Here is a 22,665-nt window from a genome sequence, read left to right on the forward strand (position 1 = left end):
CAAACTCATATATCACGGTGCAAACTAAACCTCTCATCGCTGGAGGAAACTGATGTCCCACTGGCTCTCGAGGGACCCCCAACGCTTGTGCTGCTCCAAGCCAAGGCCTGCTCTGCAGGCTGTGAAGCAGCTGAATGTTTAAACTCCCGGTACTCAAAGCATCGCTGTGATTGGATCTCTGCAATAAAGCTGGTTTTCGGAACTTCAGAAAAGGGGGAAAAAACAAAAAACCCTTGAGCAGCGGTACGCAATCCTTGGGTCAGAGCGGTTGTCTGGCAACTGGATAGTTGGTTCAATCCCTGGCCTTCTGTGTCAGTTATCCTTGAGCAAGACACCCAACCTGAATGCTACGAGCTGATTGGTGACTTACACTTTTAGTTGGCTTGTGGGCATGAATAGCAGGAATGAGAGGGTGTGCGTATGCATGAATGGGTGAATGAGTGTTTATGTGTGAGTGTGCGTGAATGTGTGAATGAGAGGGGGTGTGTGTGCATGAATGGGTGAATGAGTGTGTGTGTGTGTGCATGAATGGGTGAATGAGAGGGTGTGTGTGTGCATGAATGGGTGAATGAGAGCGTGTATGTGCATGTATGGGTTAATGAGTGTCTGCGTGAATGAGAGAATGTGTGCGTGAATGGGTGAATGAGAAGGTGTATGTGCATGAATGGGTGAATGAGTGTGTGTGTGTGTGTGTGTGCGTGAATGAGAGAATGTGTGCGTGAATGGGTGAATGAGAGGGTGTGTGTGCATGAATGGGTGAATGAGTGTGTATGTGTGTGCATGTATGGGTTAATGAGTGTGTCTGCGTGAATGAGAGAATGTGTGCGTGAATGAGAGGGTGTGTGTGCATGAATGGATGAATGAGTGTTTATGTGTGCATGTATGGGTTAATGAGTGTGTCTGCGTGAATGAGAGAATGTGTGCGTGAATGGGTGAATGAGAGGGTGTGTGTGCATGAATGGGTGAATAAGTGTGTATGTGTGTCGCATGTATGGGTAGGGCAGGGGTGTTCGGGGGGAAGGGGTGTCCGAGGCAGGGCGTCCAGGAGGAAGGGGTGGGAATCTTCAGTCACTAGTGAGGGGCAAACTGACCTGCTTATATACCCTACGCTTATCTATATGTGGACTATACCATTTCCATACCATATTTAATTATCTCAGAAGAAATGACAGCATATATTTTTGCATATAGAAACCATTATACATACATCATCAGTTGCTACATTATTTCTAAAAATCACATATCTAATTGGATATGAGAACACATTACGGATGCACTTTATGGTCTCCCCCCGTTTAAAATAGCCAATTCTTCTCGTCCAGCGCGTCCAATAAAAATGCACATAATGGTGACGTTAGGATTACGCCATTCCCGTTTGAAAATGGAACAAATGGAATAAACACGGTTGGTAGCAACTCCTACAATTGCGTTTATTGAACGTGGTATGCCACAATAAATAAATTTAATGTTTGAAACCAGATGTGTTTAAGTGATTTGCAGTATATTGTGGTGAACAGATGTACAGTAGCGGATGTGTTTGAGCTGACAAACCGGCAAACATAAATGGTGCGCACTACATTTGTGAAAGCAGCGTACTCACGCCAAACAACTGCTACCATATGCAGATACAGTGAAAACGTACGTTTTAACGTTTTAAAAAATGGTGTCCTAGCAGGAACGGAGGGTTCGCTCCGTTACAATTGACCAAGAAATTCTATCGGATAAATGTATATCAAACCGAAGTTATCGCATCGGTGGTTGTGTGGCTGTCCACTTAGGGGAAAGACACTCCCTCCTATGATGTAGCTTTGCTAAAACCCTGAGTTTTCTCAGGGTTTTAGCTTTTCTCAGGGGTGCCGGTAATATGCTTTGATACATTTTCCCCTTAGCCTATGTAATACAAACCTCTATAATTCAGAAATACAGCTGTTGGAATTGATTCTCTTGCGTTCTTTGAAGAAAATAGTTTTGGTTTCAGTTGAGCCGAAAAGTAGTCGTTTGGTGTTTTTGACTGTAAAATTGTGATATTGTGCTTCTGTATGTATGTTTGTGTTTATGTGTGTGTATATATATACACACACTCACAAACACAAACATACGTATATATAGGATATCTACAGCTGAAAGACGTCCATTGTGTCGGATGGCTTAGCCCAGGAGCTTATCTGCATTTCACCCCCCCCCCCCCCCCCCCGGCCTTCTGTCTCTTCAATTCTGTTCAATTCCGCTCCATATTCAGTAATTCAGCTGTACACTTGACAGGGAAAAGAGGACAATGTTTTGCAACAAGGATGTCATATAATTTTATTTCAGGTATTTGTTATTTTGTAGTTGAACAAAGGAACAAGCTTTAGTGGGGGGGTTGCGTTTATGTAAATCTTGAGTTAATGCTCTCCTTTCCTGTCCCCTGCGGATGCTCTGGAGGAATTCAGGCTTTGTTTAGAGCAGCTGAAAGGAAGGCATGTCAGCGACCTGGCTCATGACCTGTCTGCTTCCCACAGGCTCCCCTGTCCCCCCGCTGCAGACTCGGGTGCGCATTAGACAGAGTGGCCTGCACTTCCAGGACTTTACCTGGAGAGTAGTCCCACCTGTGAGGGAGCCCGGCAGGGACCTGCACATCAGGGCTATGAGGGAACCCAACATGGCAGCGTGCAGGAGCTGAAACGGGAGGCCCCTCCCCAGGTAATACTCTGCAACAGCCCACAGCAACCAGTTTGAAAAGCCCAACCCAAAATGGGTTTTTGAAATGCCTTTACAATATTGAGAACACAAGAAAATATAGCGTTTTAATATATATGCACGCCACTTACTTTTTTAAAATATAAATTTTTTAAACATATATATGCAACCCCCACACACTTTTTACCTTGAGCTTTCCATTTTAACAAAAAAAAAAATACACAACTTTCAAACACTGCAAGTATTTATATATTTATAGATATTTACATATGTACAAAGTCATAGGTTTTCAATATACATGAACGATATGTGCAATAATCCACATACCTCAACATTAATTGATAGTATTAATAAAATATAAAGTTTGTAAGCATATAGCAGGCGCTTGGAAGGATAAGGACCCACAAGTGTAAGAGTTCTACCCTGGTGCTGGCTTTCCTTTGGTGCGTGGGAGTGCTCTCTTGCCCGTCTGGAAGGAAGTTAGGCATCTGTTCCCATGACTGATAGCCATGAGAACTGGAAAAGCATGTCTCTAGCACCCCGTCTTGTCTGCAGCTAATGCTAGCCCACGCGGATTAGTCCCTGAACCTCGACTCATTTTCACACCTTCACTTGGACCTGTTTGTAGTCTTTGCAGTGCCTTATCGGTGGATCTTAACAGTTCGCCATGGCCTGAGAAGCATGGGTAAATGGGATTACGACCTTGGCTCAGCCACCGGGGCTGAGCTTATTGAGCGGACCTCTGTTTCTGCGCCAGTTTCCATTGTCTTTTTCGGCATTCTGTGCCATGTTGTGCCCTCCACCCAATGTTCGCAAGTCCCACTCGCTCGACACATGGATGTACTCAACCTCAGCCTGGCCCCGCGATAGGGCGGCGCATGGATCATTTAACAAGGAGGTGGAACCTCAGAAAAGGGGGGGGGGTGGGGGTGGCAGCCAGTCCCATCTTCCTCTTACCCACCCCTCCTCACCCCAGTCCCCACAGGCGGGGCAGCAGTGGCCGATTACCGCCGAGAGCTCACACGTCGATGCGGAAGGACAGCAGCTTCTCGGAGTGCATGTTGTTGAGAGTGCGCAGGTCGGGCAGCTTGAGCAGCAGCTTGGTGAAGCGCGAGGTGTCGCAGGGGGCGCTCTTGCCCAGCAGAGCGCGTAGGGCCCGGATCAGGCTCTCCTGGAGCAGCTCCACTGAGTTCACGTTCTCGATTCCGGAACGATCTGTCAGGGGGGAGCAGAGTGGGAAGTCGTGAGACGTTAGCTTTGAGTATTACTCATCCTGAGTATTCACACTTACAGATCTACATCTAATGATTTTTTTTCTTCACCCTAATTTTATTTTAAGGAGATTTGAGTGAGCCCAAAGGGACGATGAAACTGGCCCTTGAGGTGGCCCTTTCTAAATGGACTCTCTCTCACCTGCAGAAACTAGCACGACTGCGGTGAAGAGGCCCAGTTCCTCGGCCGACAGCTCCAGCGCGTTGAGCTTCTCACTGAATTCAAACATGGTGCCCAGCAGGTCACCCATGCCCATGCTGTGCAGTGCCTCCAGGCTGTACGTGGTGCCCGAAATAAAGGTCACCGTCTTCTCCTTTACGTTGAACAGGGAGGCGAAGCGGACCATGAGCACCTGCAGGAGATGGGCGGGGGGAGCGTTGAGTGCACATACTCGTGTGTTGGAACCCAATGGGCTTTCCTGATTGGACACTTGCTTAGCTTTTTATCCTGTTGTGGCCAGTTGACTGGCACGGTTTAATGCTTTTTTTGTTTTGTTTTTTCGGTTAAGTTAGGAATTGCACAGCAGAAACCTACCTCGAACGTGCCGGCCTTGAGCAAGGTGACCTGGTCGTGCTGGGAGAGTTCGCTGAATCCTGGGATGTGCTTGGCGAACTCCACCACCTCACGCACTGCCGGCGTAAAGCTCAGGGAGAAGTCCTCCCAGATTTCCTGGGGTGACATCTTTGGGTCAGCCTGGGGATGCATGTTCATGGGGCAGGCCTGGACAGAGAGGAAGAGGTGTCAGAAACCGCAACTCCTCTGAGCGACTGCAACAGAACTAACTGGTTCACGTTTCAGGAGTGGAAACTCGACTGTATTCAACTGCAAGTGATCAAACAAACTCCCATTTGTTTCACTCACCAGTAGGATGTCCTTGTGGTTCTTCCAGGGGCAGTTCTGACCCTGTTGGATTCCACTGTGCTCCTGGCCATGTTGGCTCCCATACAGATTGCTGTTTTGGCAGAGACGATGGCCTTTGTTCTGGTGAGGGAAGCTGTGATGGTGCCCGTTGATGGTTGACGGGGGCAGATGGCAGACATTATGCAGCTGGGCCTCGTGGCCATTGTGAATTGGCACATTGTTGTCGTGGTGGTAGATGGTGTTGAGGCCATTGAGATGGTAGCCGCTCGAGCAGCGGTTGGCCTCCCAGTTGTCCAGCTCCCCGCCGTTGTGCAAGCGTATGCCCAGGCCCAGCTTGTCGTGTGCATAGACGAAGGTTTCCCGGTGCGCCCTGGCGACGGCAGAGATGGTGTTGTCCACGCCCGGGCTCGGGCACAGCGATGGGGAGTCGACGGGTGGCAGTGGGCTCTGGGCCAGCGGGGGAAGCGGAGACACTGCCACGGGGCCAGGGGGAGATGGGGGTGGGGCCAGGGGCGGGGCCGGGGCTAGCTGGGAGGCCTGAGGGGCGAGGGCCAGGGTCGGGGGGGAGGAGGACGACGAGGTCAAGCTGGCCAGCTGGAACTCGCTCTGCAGCTGGTTGTTGACCATGTTGTTCATGGCGCTCTGCATCTCGGCCAGCATGCGCTGCTTCTCGCGCTTTGGGATGCGGCCAAAGCGGACGGCTAGAGGGAGCACAGAGATGGAGCATTAAATTTCAGCCTTCAGACAACCCAATGAAGCTACACAAAGCTTTCCATCAAGACACCGCGGGGCGGTTTGCACTCACCGTCGCGCGACATGCCCACGGACAGGCATTTCTTGAAGCGGCACTGCTGGCAGCGGTTTCTGTTAATCCTCATGATGGTGCAGGTCTCGTTCTTCAGGCACTTCTTGTACTGGATGTTCTGCTGGATGCTGCGGCGGAAGAAGCCCTGTGGTACAGACCAGGAGAGTGGTCCCGTTGCACTTCAAGCTCCACAGTACAGGGTACAGAGCGCTAAGGCAGGAGGAGGAAGCCAGGCTGCAGAATGCTCGGCGTGGGTGTGGCTAATGGGCTTACCTTGCAGCCCTCACAGGCGTGCACTCCATAGTGAAATCCTGAAGCCACATCCCCACACACCTTGCACAGGAGCACCATCCCGTTCAGCTCTGAAGGACACAAACAGGTCAGAGATTAAAATTTGCCCAGAAGTATGAAACACCAACATCTCAATCCGAATGGTCAACTCCCCCACATTAAATTATATCCATGGGTACAACCTATAGTAACTCCATGTTTAGTCTCATTCATCCAATGATCTTTTTAGTAGGAGTTGCAGCTTTGCTCAATCGCTTTAATGAATGTGCTTATTCGTTAGTGGGTTATGCCCAGTTTTTGGTTGAGTCACAGAGATGGATCTCACTTACTGGTGAGGCTGGCAACCGATTTGCTGGGGGAGGAGCGGGAGCTAGCGACCTCATCCCGCCGCCGCGGGGACCCCCCAGAGCTGGAGGAGCTTCCGTCCTCCCCGGACCCGGAGCTGGAGCTGGAGCTGGAGCTGGAGCTGGAGCTGGAGCTGCTGGGGTAGATTCGGGAGGAGTCGTGGGAACCGTTGGGCGACGGCGGGAAGGAGGAACCGAAGGAAGGCTGCGAGTACGCCAGCGACTGGAAGCTGCTGTTGGAGTTCTCACTGTACATGGACACCGGGCTGGTGCGATTTGGTGAGCCGCCGCACGATCCGATGTAGGAGATCACGCCCCCTGGTGGAGAAAAAATAAAGAAAACATTTTTAATTTGTAATTGCAGAGCATGGGTTGTGAAGTCCTTAGCTTACACATTATAGTAAAAATCGACCAGTTTTGGTCCAACTTTTAAAGTGCTGTGTTAAACAGTCGAACATGTAGAAAATGGCCGATTTGGGATCCTGAACAGCAGCATAAACCGTACAGCTAGTCCTGGTTAATTAATATTTTTTATTTAAGAGATTTTCGTGTTTAAAGGAATACATTTTTTTCCTGGTAGGACTCGATTTGCACCCCCCCCATTGCAGTCACCTGCTAAATATAGGAGGCAGTTGCGTGTGTGGCTCTGGCACTAAATGTTCCCGCACTTGCTGAATGCCAGACATCGAGTTCTTTCCTGCCAAGGGTGCCTTGACAACCGAACTGCTGGAAAAAGCTCAAGTGGGCTGGCAGTAAAATAGTGTGTGCATGTGTGAGAGAGGACGGGGGAGAGGGCGGGGGCATTTGGGGTTGCGCAACTGTGTCTCACTTTCTAGAAACAGTTGGCTGGAAAACGCGAGTAAAAGGAAATGGACCTACTTAAGCCTTCTGGGATTCAACTCAAGGCTGCACCCACTTTCCGTTATTGGGGAGGCAGCACATGCACATGTGAATATCTCTTGTGTGAGCCGACTGTGTGGCTGAGCAGAAGCTGTATATGCTTTCCCTGCTCCCATCATGTCCCCGTATGACCGATGCGGAAAAGGTCAGGAAACGGGCGGAAAGGTAACAAACGTAAATACGAGGCAAGCGCTAATGCAGAAATGAATTAATGATGCAGCTGTAACCCAGTAGTGCACCAACTCAGCGTCCCCTCGTGAGAATGTACACTCTCAAGGTCGAGTAACGGGCACCAGCCTCCTCTTCTGCACTCAGCTGGCAAGGACAGCCTGAGCACTGCCATCTAATCCCCTATTACTGGCACACGCTCTGCCCATGACTCACTGGCAAGGTTGGGTCTACTCTACTGTGGCTGTACAAACTCCTGTCCTTTGTCTAACTCAAGGATGCGGGCGTGTACGTTTGGTTGGTGTCAAGTCTGCTCTGCTCAGCCGGTTTTCTAAATCAGGTAAGGTAACTTTTATTTATTTATTTATTATTTGGTTAATTCACCTTAGGATGAGAATTTCCCTCCTCATATGTCAGGTTTATTTAATTTTAATACGATTTTGATTTAAGTTGCAATTTCTACAAAGCTGTTCTCTTAGCTGACAAATTCCAGAACATACCATGAGATTTTAATTTCCCATCCCATCAATGGACATTATTCTGCATATAAAATGTATGCAGTAGCCCCCTGAATGAAGGGTGCATACTCCCTAACTGCATACATGAAGAATGAAGCATCAGCCGGTCTGCTGCGTTCCAGGCCGTGCTGATTCCGGAATTCAGCCCTTGGCAGCTTACATAACTTTGTACTAGAACAAAGGGTCAAAAGGTCACTGTGTCAGGTGTAACCACAACAGCTACACGTGCAGCAGCCCAAGCCTCTCCTCCCATTCCTATCGAAAAAAAACGACTACCAAATATTTTTTCAGCAGGCACAGCAATGAAACTTTGTGTGCTGCTTTTTCCTCTAACAATATTTTTCCGAATGTAATTGGCTTCTGGTGGAAGCTAAATGGTAGCACTGATCTTCACTCAAACCAAAAAAACAGCTGCTCTGTTTTATATGGAATTTCCGCATTATATTTGATTCGTAAAAATGCAACAAAAAAAAGTTAATTAATTTTGTAAAGTAAACGCTCAGATATTTTACCATTCTTAGAATTGATTAAGATTAATTGGATAAACCCCAGTTGTTTTCAATTACTAAAAACTCGGAAGCCCGCTTCCTGCTTTCAGTTATAAATTAAGTTGATCCACGTGAAATGCTACTGATATAAAAAAAATTTTTAAAAAAACAATGAATGCCACGTGACTGCAATGTACGATGTTCTCGGTGTTCTAAGTTGATCATTGTTCAATCGTTTAATTTGTTTTCCTTTTGATAGCAGCAGGCGATTTTTTTTCCTTTATCGTTTCACGTTATCACTTGGGCCAATCAAATGTGAGCTGCTTGTGTGTTCGCAGAGAAAAACAACCAGCTAAAAACTCGTGTCAGAGCCTGTGTGGGCTGGGAGAAATGCATCATCGTGAATCACGCCCTCGCTCCACGTGCGCCCCAGACCTCAGGTTCTTCAACGAGACTGGCTCGTTCTAGACACACCCATTGCCCACGCCCACTCATTCACGCGTTCCCCCCTGCCACTGCTGTGCGTTTCTGAACTACTGGGGGGGTGGCTTTGACTCTTGTACCAGACGATCTATGCATTGGAGATTGTGGAATTTTAAACTTGTTTCTAACCGGGCTTATTACGGAATTTCGGTGCAGATATATTTTTGATTTCCAACGAAAATGCAGACATCTTGGCGTTTATTGCTGATTGACGAGGCGACCACATCTTGTTCTAATTACCATTGTGCAAGTGTGAAGCGCTTAATATTGTTGGACATGTTACGCGAAGATTAATACCATGGCCCACTTTTTAAATTTACACGGGAATAGGTTATGTCTTTCCAGGCGTCGCAAAATTACCCCAGCAACTATCCAATCGCTGAGCGCACATGGCACCCTAGTCTGCGTCAACCGTGGGGGGGCCTGGCGTTGTGACGAAATATTATGTAATGAGGTAGCGCACTACCAATGAAAAGGGAAAGAGCCACTGAATGAAAACAAAAAGCACATGGCTAGACTTGGAGATCCATGTGAACTGGGCGATAACACGAGTTCTGTCTGCATCAAGATGTCTGTACACCTGACTTTTCTGTACTGACCTACTTCTAATAACGCTTGGGAATGGGTATGCTTTAATCCGCGATACCCTTACCAACGCATCAAAACGTCTATGTGTTAAGATCAGAGCGGAATACACGAAAACGAGGGGTTCGCACTCTAACCTCTAAATTCAAGAAAATCACCCCGGTGTCCCTCTGTTCGTTTAGGAAGAACAGAACGGGCGACTGCCAACTAACATCTCGCTAGATAAACTCACGAAAATTGTACACACAATTTGGACCTAAGTAGAGGACATTTTGCAAAAACGTAATATGTACACACGGGCCTACCTTAAAGTACAAAAATGCATATATTTCTTTGGACTGAATAAATCTTTCACAAGAGTCGAAATACAACATCAGACACTTCTCACTGAACTCATTCGTATTTCACTGACGGTGCTTAGATAAGGACGAGTTCCACTGAAACTTTCAACAGTGCACATTGACTAGAATAACTTATAGTACGTAGTTCGTGCTGTAGCTACGTCAATTACAAACCAATGCATCTACATTAAAAGCGGCAACAATTTGGAACATTTCACCAACATATAGCGAACATCGTAAATAATACAGAGACATTGCATTGCATAAACAGAAGCACATTCAACACAATAGTCCTTAAAATAATTACCTGTATTATTGTTGTTCGTGTCCATAGTTGTCATCTTGAGCTCCAACAGAGTCATGCAGTAATGGTGAAATTAGGATTGTCTAAATTACGTTTTTTCAGCCTCTACTTTCCTTTTCGGAAGAGTCTTTAGATTTTTTTTCTTAAATATATTATAAATGTCTCATTGTTTCTTGCAAGGCAAGACTATTTTAATAATATAATTGCTCGATCAGCGAATTGCAATATTGTGTACAAGTTATACACGGGTATTTTCTTCATATCACACGGCTCCTTTGCAGGTTTGTGTGAAATAAAACTGATGCTCTTATAAAAGCCAGTGATAAAGAACTCGATCTGAAGGTACCCTCACTCGCGCTATCTGTGTTGCTCTGAGCCGCAGTTTCTGTGCTCGCCAGGTTTTGCTTGAGCCGTCTCATCCCAAGGAATGAAACGTAGCCTTTGGGGCGCACGCGCAGGAGCTGCAGTAGCCTCCCTCACGCGGCTAAAAACGGGAACATGTGACCCCGGGGAGTGCCTCGTGCCCCAGTGACACACTTTTTCTCAGGAATATTTTATTTATTTTTTGGAAACGTGTGCACGTGGGGAAGAATTAAGCGCATATGGTATTGGGATTTGTAGTTCGTTTTCGGCATTCATTGAGTTCATGTTATAGATCATTACTGCAGCCGTTTTAGCGATAACTCTAGTCCCCAATATTATGATTGTGCAGAAGGGTTTTTAGATGTTTAAAGTTGTAAGCTGTTAACCACAGTGGCATTCTACTTGTTAAAATGATTTTTTTTTAAAACTCACTATATGTTTAATTGTGGTTTAGGTCCTTATATAGGCATTTATATTTTTATTTTGTCAGTTTCGTTTCAAATCAACAACCATCTTGATCAAGCATTCTGTTCATATTAACCAGAATGTGCAGTTATAAAGGCAGTTAGGCATGTATCAGCAATTTCAGCATGCAAGAAGCAACACATTGTGGTAAATTGGTGGTTGGCGTTGGCTGATGCTCTGCACCGAGAATATTTCTGAATCATGCAGTCACTGCCAAATTTCAGTTGCATTAATGAGAGGAGGCACTCACTTTATGAAGCAGGGGAGAGGCTTTGGATATAAACGCGCACGCTAACGTATGCGGAAGGAAAAGGGCTTTCATTGATCATGCTCCGTGCTCATGGAATTCTTTCTGAAAAATATGAAACTGCAAGATCGCCACCGAATGACTTGAAAACCATGATAAATTGTTAGTCAGCTGGTCTACTTTCTTTGAGTATAAAATATTGCTGCTTTGAATGAGAATTGATTGACTGCAACACAATTTTTGCGATCAAATTATAGTTTGAAATTATAATTATTCTTTATGATATATCTTTATGTCATCAAGGATTTGTCCTTTTTTTGTCTACTAATATTGCTGATATCTTGGACCAGCTCATCCATACGACAGCTGGTTAATAAAGGAGTGTCAGCAGTCTGTGCTGCACTGACATTTGGCCCCTTGGTGGATAATTATACTGTAAATGTTAGAGCTCAGTGCTGAATGAGAGTTTTAGAGGCGTTCTCAGTTTCAGGTGTTTTGGGGCTTTGGAAGGAGGTTGAAATCTGTGGCGATGTGACATTGTGACTGTTCTCTTGGCTGTCTGCCTTTGTGGTGTTTGTAATCAACCGTGACCTGACTTGACTCTCTAAACAAGTGAGTGTTCCTCTTCCCTCTCTCCCATTTACCTACTCCCATAAGCTTCTCCACCCAGCACCTGTTCTTGGCCCTGGTGCTTCTCCATTTATTGAAGGTTCCAATGATAATTTTACCTTTGTGTCCCTGCCATGTGACAAAAATGTAATGTAACTGAGTCTAAACATGGGCTTGGTCCTTAAAGTGCAGTATTGTCTGGCTTTAGGGCAGGTGGTGCCAGTCCGATGTCTGTGTCTTCAAATCAATTTTGTGAGGCCAAACTGTATCTCACAGAACAATAGAAAGTTAGAATGGCATCACATTTGGCAGGATCAACTTACTGTGACCCACAATCTAGGGACAGACTGCATGATTGTTAAACATCACAGTTGTTCTCAGCCACGCCAAGTGCACAATTTTGTGTAATTCAGCACACCAAGAGAAATGTCACAAAATGCACAGGAGTATTCTTCGGTATTCTTATGTATTCCCATAGAAAAACCTGCCTTTAAATGCCTTCGCATATATCCATGAAAAAGTTTTAAATACACTTGGCACATCCCATGTGAATGCACAAGCAGTGTTATACTTTGTACATATTGTGTTACATGTATTTCATTGTACAGTTTCACAAGTTTGTTCTCATACTGTGTTGCTCTATGTTGCTGCTAAATCCGGCCTTTTATATCAATAGTAAGGAGATCAGAAATCAAAGTAATTGTATCCTTAGGTGTATTATACAGGAGGATATTGATATGGCGAATGTAAAACCTGCCAACATAATTTATTATTATTATCATTATTATTTGAGCTTGGGTGTGACTCTTACATTATCTCTGTTGGCACTAATGTTATACAAAGTAGACAATAGGCAAATACATGAATCCCATATACTTTATTCAGAAGACAGCTTGTTTAACAGGTTCTCAAGCATTTCAAAACAAAGCATTGTCTTTTTTTAGTGCATTCATATTGTCCTGCCAAGGTGGATAACATTTCAGAACCCAAAGAGGCATCGGTAGCTTGGCTTCTAGGTCAAGGTGCTTCGAGTAGGTGGGGTTGGTTCCTAATGAAAACTGATGCAGTAAATATGTAACACAATTACACTTCTTACTTCAGTACCCCTGTCTTCGCTCTTGCAGTTATGGTAGGCTGCTTGAGCAGTGTCACTTGGCAGTAGGCAGACCTTTCTTTTCTGTGACGCTGTCCCGATTCTGCCAAGCTTCACCTGACCTTCCTTAAACGGGAGCTCATAGAGGGAGCCACTGCACCCCTAACGCCATCCCCACTTTCACCTGCAGTCTGACCCATACTTTTCACCCTCCAGTACCTTCCGAGATAATTTAGGCCGCTCTATATAGGCCAGTGGCAAAAGTCAACGAGCATGGATCCCAGACGCAGCAGCTTTTGCATTATGGTATGGATTCCAGCAGACAGCTGTGGTAAAATGCAGCATTGTTCATACTCCAGTCTCGTAAGCACAGTCCTACCTGGAAGTGTGACGGTATTTACGGTTTCACACTTACGCACGTGCACAATAAAGATTGATATAAAGCCTAAACCACATTTTAAATTGTCAAATGAGAGTGGCTATAATGTAATTGTTGCCAATTTATAGCGCATAGATACAAATGACTATCTTGAGCAGAGAACCTGTAGTGGTTTCTGAAGTAGGTGATTGAACAACTGATGAATGTGATGTTGATGACCACGTATTGCACTAAAAAAATCAACAAATGCTAATGATGGGCTGTACTTTTATTGCTGCATATCAACTGTACATGGCTACGCTGTTGGTAATGCTGGATTCCGCATGTGACTTCTGGTTGAGTCGGCCTATATTTATTATGTTCCTTCAAGTTTATTTTTTGATAAGATAGTGTTGTTTTTAACTGTAGGTTAATCATTCACTGTGTGTTCAGTCTAGGCAATTCAAGGAATAGCACTGGTTTTCTAAATGACAGCAGGCTCTCCTGGATGTGTGCGCGCCTTTGCCCTATTAGATTGTGTTAGATAGCAGTCACGTTGTCTGTGTCAGAGATTAATTTGAATCTGAAAGCGCTAGGGGATAGACGGACAGGTCAAGTGTGATGAAGGAGAGCAGTTCACTGGGATAAGAGAATCGTGTTAAGTTTTCGTCACGTTTAAGCACATCACCTGTCAGCTACCACGAGACAACGAGAGAAGAATGCTGCACAGCCAAATGGGCGGGGTTGTGAACATACTGTACCATGCGGATTCCGCGCGCTGATTAAACATGCAAATCTGCCTTTCCTATTCATTTTAAGTAGATTCTTAAAATAGCATTGCAGCATTGAAGTGCAGTGCTTCTCATATAATAAAGCTATACGTAGAAATGGCATACGTTCGCATGTTTCTTGTGAATGATAAGCAATTATATTTAAAAACCGCCTTTGAGGTGTCCGGCGCCTTGATTTTGTTTTTATTAGTATTTGTATTTATTTAGCATTACACCAATAACGAGAATTATTTCGTGCTATTTTCGGATATGACTTTCGTATCATTTTTTGGCTGGACCGCAACAGCGCGGTCAGCCCTACAAACGCGAATGTCTGTGACTGAGTGATGAAGTTACACCATTGGTCGGCCGAGTTATGAAGTTACACCATTGGTCGGCCGGTCCAGCCATATATTAGGTTTTGACCTGGTCTAGTTATTTGCGCTCGCGCATTCTTCATAGGCTGCTGATATATATATATATATATATATATATATATATATATATTTTTTTTTTTACCGTGGCCCTATGCCTTAAAATGTTGTTAATATTTTGAATAAATTATGAATTTGGGGCATTCCATCACTTTGATATGAACGAAGGAACACATGCATACTAAATACCCCGTGTCTGGCAATCATTGTCGTGGTTTGTTGTCAAAGGGAGGAGTGGAGTCCCACCCCTTTGTTTGTCCGCTGTGGTAGTCAGGCGTATGACTGGTGCCCGTGTCGGTCCTCGTGAGGAAATACTTCAGCCGGGATCGCGCATTATATCCGCGTGTTTCCAAAGTCAGACCAGTCTCTCGGTTTACAGCAACACCTAAGAACGGCGCTGCGGTGCCTTAGAATGAAATCAGTCCGCTGCAAAACGGAATTACATTACAGGAATTAAGCAGACCCTCTTATTTAGAGCGACTTACACAATATTTTACATTTTTTGAAGCAGTGCACGTTAAGTACCTTGCTCAAGGGTACAACGGCAGTGTCCTAGCCGGGAATCGAAACAGATCTTTAGATTACAAGCCCAGTTCCTTACCAATTATACTACACTGCCGCCATAATTACAATATATGGCTGCTTCCCCAGACAACGGCACGATATATGCGTTTCCTCTTATGTTTTCGTAATTTCGACCCAGAATAACCATAAGAAGAATTATTAAACATGATTTACAAATCCAAAGGCAAATAGCTACGCTTTTATTCTGGGCCCATATTATAGCCTACACAATTTAGACAAGTGATCTGTTTAGCAGTAATTGAAAAACATTACCGGTATATTAGGATAGGCAACTCCAAATAATGACATATCTCAGCAATTACAGTTTAATTAGTAAACTTTAAGTTGAAGGTGAAAGTGGTACACATTACCAACAAGTATCTATTTCACGTTATAATGCACATCCTTGCTTTAAAGCAAACAATAATGTTCATTTGGGCGCGTATCCTATAGGACACAGGAACGGACATGAGGAGGGAACACGTTTCTGGCCACACCTTTTCTATAGGCGATATGTAGCCTGTATTTCTTTTCTATCTCGCTTCAGAAGGCAACACATCCCGCTCAGATTGAATCATTTACCAGACGTGTTTCTAAAATCGCTAATTTTACACATACTTGTCATTATTCTAGTTCATTTGTGTCTTTGCATCTGCAAATGTGAGCGCATTATGGTACTCTGTGAAAGTAGGTCACATCGCGAGGGTGAGCCGCCTGCTAACCTACTGTCCGCGTGACTCCAACAGGGAACACCAAGGGGCGGGCACACGTGCACGTTAGATTTATCGGTAAAACTTCTAAAATAAATTTAATTTAGATGCAGACTTCTGTCACCTGTTCCTATTGAGGGACAGATATCAAAATCAGTTATGTAAAATTCAGGCTCTATAGCCTATGATTTTCCGATAATCCTAAAACCTTTCTGGTAAAAACTAAAATAAATAATACATAGGTCGACTAGAGTAAACCTATCCAAAGCATATAGCATATATCCTACATATTCTGGATATACATATTTGCGGATTGCCATTTACAACCTATATTGAAGCACGCAGCAAAAAATATATTCAAATATGAATCTAGTACCTAACGTTTATCGTAATCGCGAACGACATGTAGGGTAGAGGGAGAGGAAAATGGCTACCACAACTTCAAAGCGACATCTAAAAATAAGATCACTCCCTCTCTGTTCTAGTTTACTGTGATACTGAGATGAAAAAATGCAGTTGCCGCAGAATGCTCTGTGCCATGTGAGCGCTGTAGTGCTGAAGCCAGATCTGCTGGCCGGGGAGCGTGAGAGACTGGTGTCGTCACTGAATACTGCGGTTTAAGAGCTCGGTCACCAGGCTGGTCCACGTGAGAGGGCGCTGTTAAGCGCAGGGAGGAACTCCTGCTCCTTTCTATGTGGAGCACTTGGGTGGGCGACGATCCAGTGCTCTATTTTGGTGGGGAAAAGGCAAGTCAGCAGGCAGCATCCGTTGTAAACACCTCTTAGGCGCGGCCAATACACGTGAGCCGAGTACTCCAGCTATTGGGGACGTTTGTTACTATTTATTTTCCCGTCATGCCACGAAGTATGAAGATGATCTGTGCTATGGTTATGAATTTTGTGATAAGCAACTGTAAAATATAGACACACAATTCACGGACACCATTCAGTGGGCAGAAGATCACGTAACACGATAGTCCTCTATCATTACATGCAAGCGCAATTAATTACTTCAGTGGTGTATTGTTCTGATTCCCACAGAGCTATCGTCACAACAGCCGCCTGGTTTTAATTGTATTCTATTTATTTAATAATGACTAAATATTATATTCCACAATCTGTATTATTTTCACATTTCTTTGAATTTCGATTTGGAATGGCCAAGGTCTGCGGTATTCTGATCCTGGAAAATACTGGTCCTGGAGAAAATCTGCACGCGACTTCGTCGCACCAGTTTCCTTATTAGAAACGTTGCGTGAGCAATTTGGAAATTACGGGACGGAGAAAGACAATACTTTTAGTAAACATGTCAAAACAAGATTACAAATTTGCAAAAAATGATCCTAAGCGTATGGACACTTGATACATAGTGTCGCTTGCCATCTTGTGCCTCGTTCGTTGGATTGCCTCGCTTGCTTTAGTGTGTCTTTTATGCCTCCTAGTGATGAAAGAGCAACATTTCACTTGTGCCGACACAATAATAATAATAATTGTAGGTTTTCATGAGACATTTCATGTCAATATTCACATTTCAAGACACATTTCTCTGACGAATTTACCAAAGGTAACCTCATAAATATATGACAATCAATTGTGCCAACACAATAATAATAATAATTGTAGGTTTTCATGAGACATTTCATGTCAATATTCACATTTCAAGACAAATTTCTCTGACAAATTTACCAAAGGTAACCTCATAAATATATAAGACAATACAACATCTCCATGATCATAAAAACTAATATGTGATGGGAGGCAGGATGCATTGCACGGGAGCACAATGGACAAGAAACTGCTCTTCACTAGGATGGTAGATTCACCTTTCTCCTGTGACCTCTGGTCTTCTCCTGCCTCCACCCGTCCCCAGCGGTCACGTTCCCGATGACCGCTCCTCTCCTGCCTCCACCCGTCCCCAGCGGTCACGTTCCCGATGACCGCTGCTCTCCTGCCTCCACCCGTCCCCAGCGGTCACGTTCCCGATGACCGCTCCTCTCCTGCCTCCACCCGTCCCCAGCGGTCACGTTCCGATGACGCTGCTCTCTGCTCACCCGTCCCACGGTCACGTCCCGATGACCGCTCCTCTCCTGCCTCCACCGTCCCCAGCGTCAGTCCGATGACGCCTTCCTGCTCCACCCTCCCCAGCGGTCACGTTCCCGATGACCGCTCCTTCCTGCTCACCCGTCCCCAGCGGTCACGTTCCCGATGACGCTGCTCTCCTGCCTCCAAACCGTCCCCAGCGGTCACGTTCCCGATGACGCTCTCTCCTGCCTCCACCCGTCCCCAGCGGTCACGTTCCCGATGACGCTGCTCCTGCCTCCACCCGTCCCCAGCGGTCACGTTCCCGATGACCGCTGCTCTCCTGCCTCCACCCGTCCCCAGCGGTCACGTTCCCGATGACCGCTCCTCTCCTGCCTCCACCCGTCCCCAGCGGCAGATGTGCTCACAGATGGAAGATGAGCCACCCCAGCGGCAGATGTGCGTTGAGCAAACCCCTTTTAGAAGGTGCTGAGAGGCCTACACCATCGCAACAACTTACCGGCTGTCCTTCCCGTCTGCGTCCAAACAAGGACTCCGCTCTTCCAGTCCCTTATAAAATGGCCCAGAATGTGTTTGTGAAGCGCAAATAATGTGGCTGATTTACTAAGACCTTTAGCACATGCAAATCTTTTAGCACACACAAAACCAATAACATGACCAATGATTGGTTCAAAACAAACACCATAACCAGTCATTTCTCATGTTACTGGTTTTGCATGTGCTAAAATATCTTAGTAAATCAGGCCCAAAAACTGCAGTGAGTTTATTCTGCATATCTTGCACTGTATTGCCCTCTAGATATACAACACAGCTTTGAACGCTTTCAGGCATATAATCCATTTAGAGTGTTTTTAAGTATAATTTCTCTCCATTTTCTAGTTTTGCTTCTAGTTTTCCTCATGATTGGGCCTGTAGGTGATTGGCTCTGCAGGTGATTGGCCCTGCTAGTGGTTGGCCTTGCTGGTGATTGGCTCTGCAGGTGATTGGCCCTGCAAGTGATTGGTTGTGCAGATGATTGGCCCTGCTGGTGATTGGCTCTGCTGGTGATTTGCCCTGCTGGTGATTGGCTCTGCTGGTGATTTGCCCTGCTGGTGATTGGTTGTGCAGGTGATTGGCTCTGCTGGTGATGAAGCAGAGGAAAAGAGATGTAAGGAAATGCAGTGAATGTGTTTGATTGACAGGCTCTGTTTCTGACACCATTCCCCAACACTTATTGTATAATATCTCACAGTCTTTAATGTACTGATGTTCACCTGTAGATGATGATAAAATGAACAGTCTGATTAATGATTAATATGCCATGTTCAAAATTAGATCATTTAGGAACTGCTGCTCAGTGGCCAACAATAGAGGATTGTGGTTATACTGGGCAGCTCCCAGGTGTGAATGTGTATGAGTGTGAAGCAAAAAAGCGTTGCTGCAAAAGAGCATCCGTGCTCAGCGAACCTACCCTGGGTAAATAAAGATTAAAAAAAAAAAAAAAAGAACGTTGATCTGGTGTAATTCAAGTGCCCGTCTTTGAGACCTGTCCGCAGTGGCAGTATATGCCTCATGGAAGTGCAAAGTGGCCGAACAACACTATCAACTTCGTAGCAAGGAAACAGCTGTGATGCTGTTTATCACATGAATATTGAATTTGATGATAATCAGCCCAGCTGTTGTCATTGAATGTTGTCCGTTTCCCTCTCTCATCCCCTCCTCTCTTTCTCTCACTCCCCCTGTCCCAGGACCAGCGGCACTGAGGGACGCTACACTTCTCTGGAAGCAGGGGACATCGCTTGTGCCTCACGTGGATACCTGGAGGAGTCAGGTACCATTACAGTCCAAGTACATGCATTACCTTAGACAGCCACCAGAGGACAGTCTTGCACAAACACACACGCTCAATCATAGCAGTAGGAGCCCAACAGGACTTTCCTGTTGAGATGCAAACCATGGCAGAAAACTACAGTAAAACACGTCCTTTCCCCATGAAATGCCCTGCTGAGCTGATGGAAGCGAGGCTAATTCCATTGGCTAACAGCCCAGGTTTGAAAGTCTTACTGTCTTGAAAGGCTGCTTTGTCGGTGCAACCCACACATTTTAGCATGTGCAGAGAAATGAAAAACCTACGCAATTACGGAATGGCCCAACTCACATTACCTGGGACAGATTTTACACCCTATTTTACCCTTTTTGGAGCAGAATGCCAGCAGGAGGGTCTTATTGAGTCCTTACAGTCATCACAAAATCAGCTGCTTTTATGCTGTTATTATCCATCATGAATAATTAACTCATGAATAATTAAATCTGGGTTTAGTAATGTATCATGCAGGTGTACCCTTGCATCATATACAGGCACAACTATGTTCTCAGATCCTTGCTGGCATGCATTAAAAAGTGCTTTGAATTTAACGGAAATGTCATTCATATGGCTTTAGGACAAGCCCTACATGTGTTCATTTGACATGTTGCTTTATTAATTCACACTCTGGCCTCAACTTAAACAGAAAAGTCAACATATGTGTAACTGCTCCAGTAAAGGTAGCACATTACTGTCATGAAATGTTCATGTGTAACGTACAGAACAGATGGATTTGTTGCTGGGGTTATATTGGGGATTTTCATGGTGCTTGTCTATCCTTGAAGGTTTTCATGTTCTGAGTGATGGAACTCCCATCCATTGCTCTGCACTTCAGCTTAATATGCAGGACTGTAGAACATAACTAGCTTGGCTGGAAACGTAACACAAGTAGTGGCAGATAAGTAGGACTCATCCAGCATGTATGTGCACATGAGCGAGAGTATGAAATAAAATGGTTCTCTTCTTAGTCAGTTGTACAATTGTTTTTAACATATTTTTTTTACAACCTTTATTTCACCAGGGTAGTCATGTTGAGATTGACGTCTCTTTTGCAAGTGAGTCCTGGAGCCTCTATGTCGTGGGACTGTGGGAGGAAATGTAAATGTAATGGTAATGCCTAAAAAGTGTGATCTTACTGTGAAAACTATAGTGCGCAAACAGGAATGACAAATCGCATAGTCTGGTGGGAAAATAGTTAATGTGGGCTTTAAAATAGAGGAGTGAATAAAGGGACACCAGGACAGTGTGTAGACAACATGGCTGCTTTGGGTCTGTTCTCTGTCTTCTCTTCCGTGGGAATGACAGCAGAACCAGACAGCAGTCTATCTCCTGCCACAGGCTGAAATCGTACTCGTTTCCCCTGTGTCTCATTGGCTCAACTACAGCTGAACTCAGATATTATCATGGGTTTTTTTAGCCTTATCTATTGCTACATCTGTCACTATGCCCTCAAGCCCATTTGCTACTAGAAGCATGACATTCCCCATCTCTCTCTTGCATGTTACTACGGCACTTATTTTTGTGTTGTAGGTTTTTGAGTTAACTAGTACTATCGGTTATAGCACTGATGTCCTGACATCCGCTCTGCTCATTACCGGAACCCTTATGTGTGACACTCCCGATAAAAGCAACCGCTGTATTCACAAATGTAAGTTACCATCTGTGGCCGGCTATGACCAGGAGTTCACTACAGCCGCACACTACTGCCTTCATTCCGTCCCTTGCGGGGTGCGTTACAGTCAGCCGCACACTGCTGCCTTCATTCCGTCCCTCTCGGGGTGCGTTACAGTCAGCCGCACACTGCTGCCTACGTTCCGTCCCTCTCGAGGTGTGTATCAGTCAGCCGCACACTGCTGCCTTCATTCCGTCCCTCGCGGGGTGCGTTACAGTCAGCCGCACACTGCTGCCTTCATTACGTCCCTCTCGGGGTGCGTTAGTCGCCGCCACTGCTGCTATTACATCCTCGCCGGGTGCGTTACAGTCAGCCGCACACTGCTGCCTTCGTTCCGTCCCTCGCGGGGTGCGTTACAGTCAGCTGCACACTGCTGCCTTCGTTCCGTCCCTCGCGGGGTGCGTTACAGTCAGCCGCACACTGCTGCCTTCATTACGTCCCTCGCCGGGTGCGTTACAGTCAGCCGCACACTGCTGCCTTCGTTCCGTCCCTCGCGGGGTGCGTTACAGTCAGCCAGGCTCTTTAGATTTCCACTGCACTGTGCACTATGACACGACTGGAAACCCACAGCCTGACAGTCATCAGATGTAAATCTGTCCTGACAGACCCGACTGCAGTCCTGTATTTCTGTGAGTTTCATGCTGTGAAAAATGCTGGCTTGCTGGCACGTGTGTTAATGTGAGGTGTTCATACCTCAGCTACCTGGGGTCATGTCTGGGTATTCCAAGCTGGAGGTCAAAAGGGAAAAAAGTGAACTTTTATATTTTGCAATTCAAGAACGTGGTGTAAATTCTACTAATCTGTTGAGTTTGACAGCACGTTTCTCTTAGTTTAATTCACTTATGTGCTGAGCCTGGAGGAAGTATGCTGTGTACCTATCTACTAGATATTTCTCCACTTCTAAATTATCTGCAAATGGACATATTCTCAAACTGTGCGACTGAAATCACCAAAGCCTTATTCTGACTCCTCCTATTGCTAGACCTAATTAGAGGAAATCTGCCAGTTCAAATGTGAGAATGCTGATATAGCTGATCAGTCCTGCTTATGTTTTTAGGAAATAATGCCACTTTCTTGTGAGCAATCTAGAAAGTGCAGTGAGGTTTGTCAGTCAGGTGTATTTTTCTGCATTCTTTTCATCCATATCAGAATTGCATAAGATTTTGGAATGAGCCCATAGTTAAGGACAAGGCAGCCACTGATTCAGTCCCTGATTGTGTGCCAGTGGTTACACAACTACCTGCTGGAGGTGGGAACGAGAATTCAGTTTGGCTGTGTGGTGAGACATGAATTGGAGCGAACTGTTCACAAGAATGAGCAGTGCAACTGCTTACCGTAGTCTGCATGGAGAAAAATCCCGGAATGTTTTTAAGGACACAACAGGAAAACTAAATTTGGTCCGATGTTCTTCTTCGAACGAAAAAAAAAAAAAACATGTCTGGGAAAGGAAAACATCTGG

At 45.3% G+C, this 22,665-nt stretch overlaps 2 protein-coding genes across 6 annotated transcripts in view; one reads left to right on the plus strand and one right to left on the minus strand.

Moving 5' to 3' along the window:
* Window positions 1-2,278: 2,278 nt before the first annotated feature.
* nr1d1 (nuclear receptor subfamily 1, group d, member 1) lies at window positions 2,279-10,505 on the minus strand. Its single transcript, XM_064316353.1, has 8 exons — window positions 10,043-10,505; window positions 6,238-6,570; window positions 5,891-5,979; window positions 5,618-5,762; window positions 4,813-5,513; window positions 4,486-4,671; window positions 4,093-4,303; window positions 2,279-3,894 (listed from the first exon to the last, which is right to left on the minus strand). The coding sequence occupies exons 1-8, from the start codon at window positions 10,095-10,097 to the stop codon at window positions 3,698-3,700; spliced, it is 1,917 nt and encodes a 638-aa protein (XP_064172423.1). The 5' UTR covers window positions 10,098-10,505; the 3' UTR covers window positions 2,279-3,697.
* rapgefl1 (Rap guanine nucleotide exchange factor (GEF)-like 1) overlaps window positions 2,419-22,665 on the plus strand; it is a 73,044-nt gene continuing 52,797 nt past the window's right edge. Inside the window, exons 1-3 of one of the 5 annotated variants that reach the window (XM_064316359.1) lie at window positions 2,544-2,682; window positions 7,598-7,660; window positions 19,419-19,518. Coding sequence is in view for 1 of the 5 variants with exons in the window: in XM_064316355.1 (XP_064172425.1) it covers window positions 17,999-18,156; window positions 19,419-19,518; window positions 20,556-20,589 (292 nt within the window). In the remaining 4 variants the exon portion in view is untranslated. Of the gene's footprint in view, window positions 2,683-6,391; window positions 6,532-7,597; window positions 7,661-17,983; window positions 18,157-19,418; window positions 19,519-20,555; window positions 20,590-22,665 lie in introns of those variants that run through there. The other 4 variants (XM_064316357.1, XM_064316356.1, XM_064316355.1 and 1 more) reach the window with 4 other exon arrangements.

This window comes from Anguilla rostrata, chromosome 17, assembly GCF_018555375.3.
Source record: "Anguilla rostrata isolate EN2019 chromosome 17, ASM1855537v3, whole genome shotgun sequence".
NCBI classification, from domain to species: Eukaryota; Metazoa; Chordata; class Actinopteri; order Anguilliformes; family Anguillidae; genus Anguilla; species Anguilla rostrata.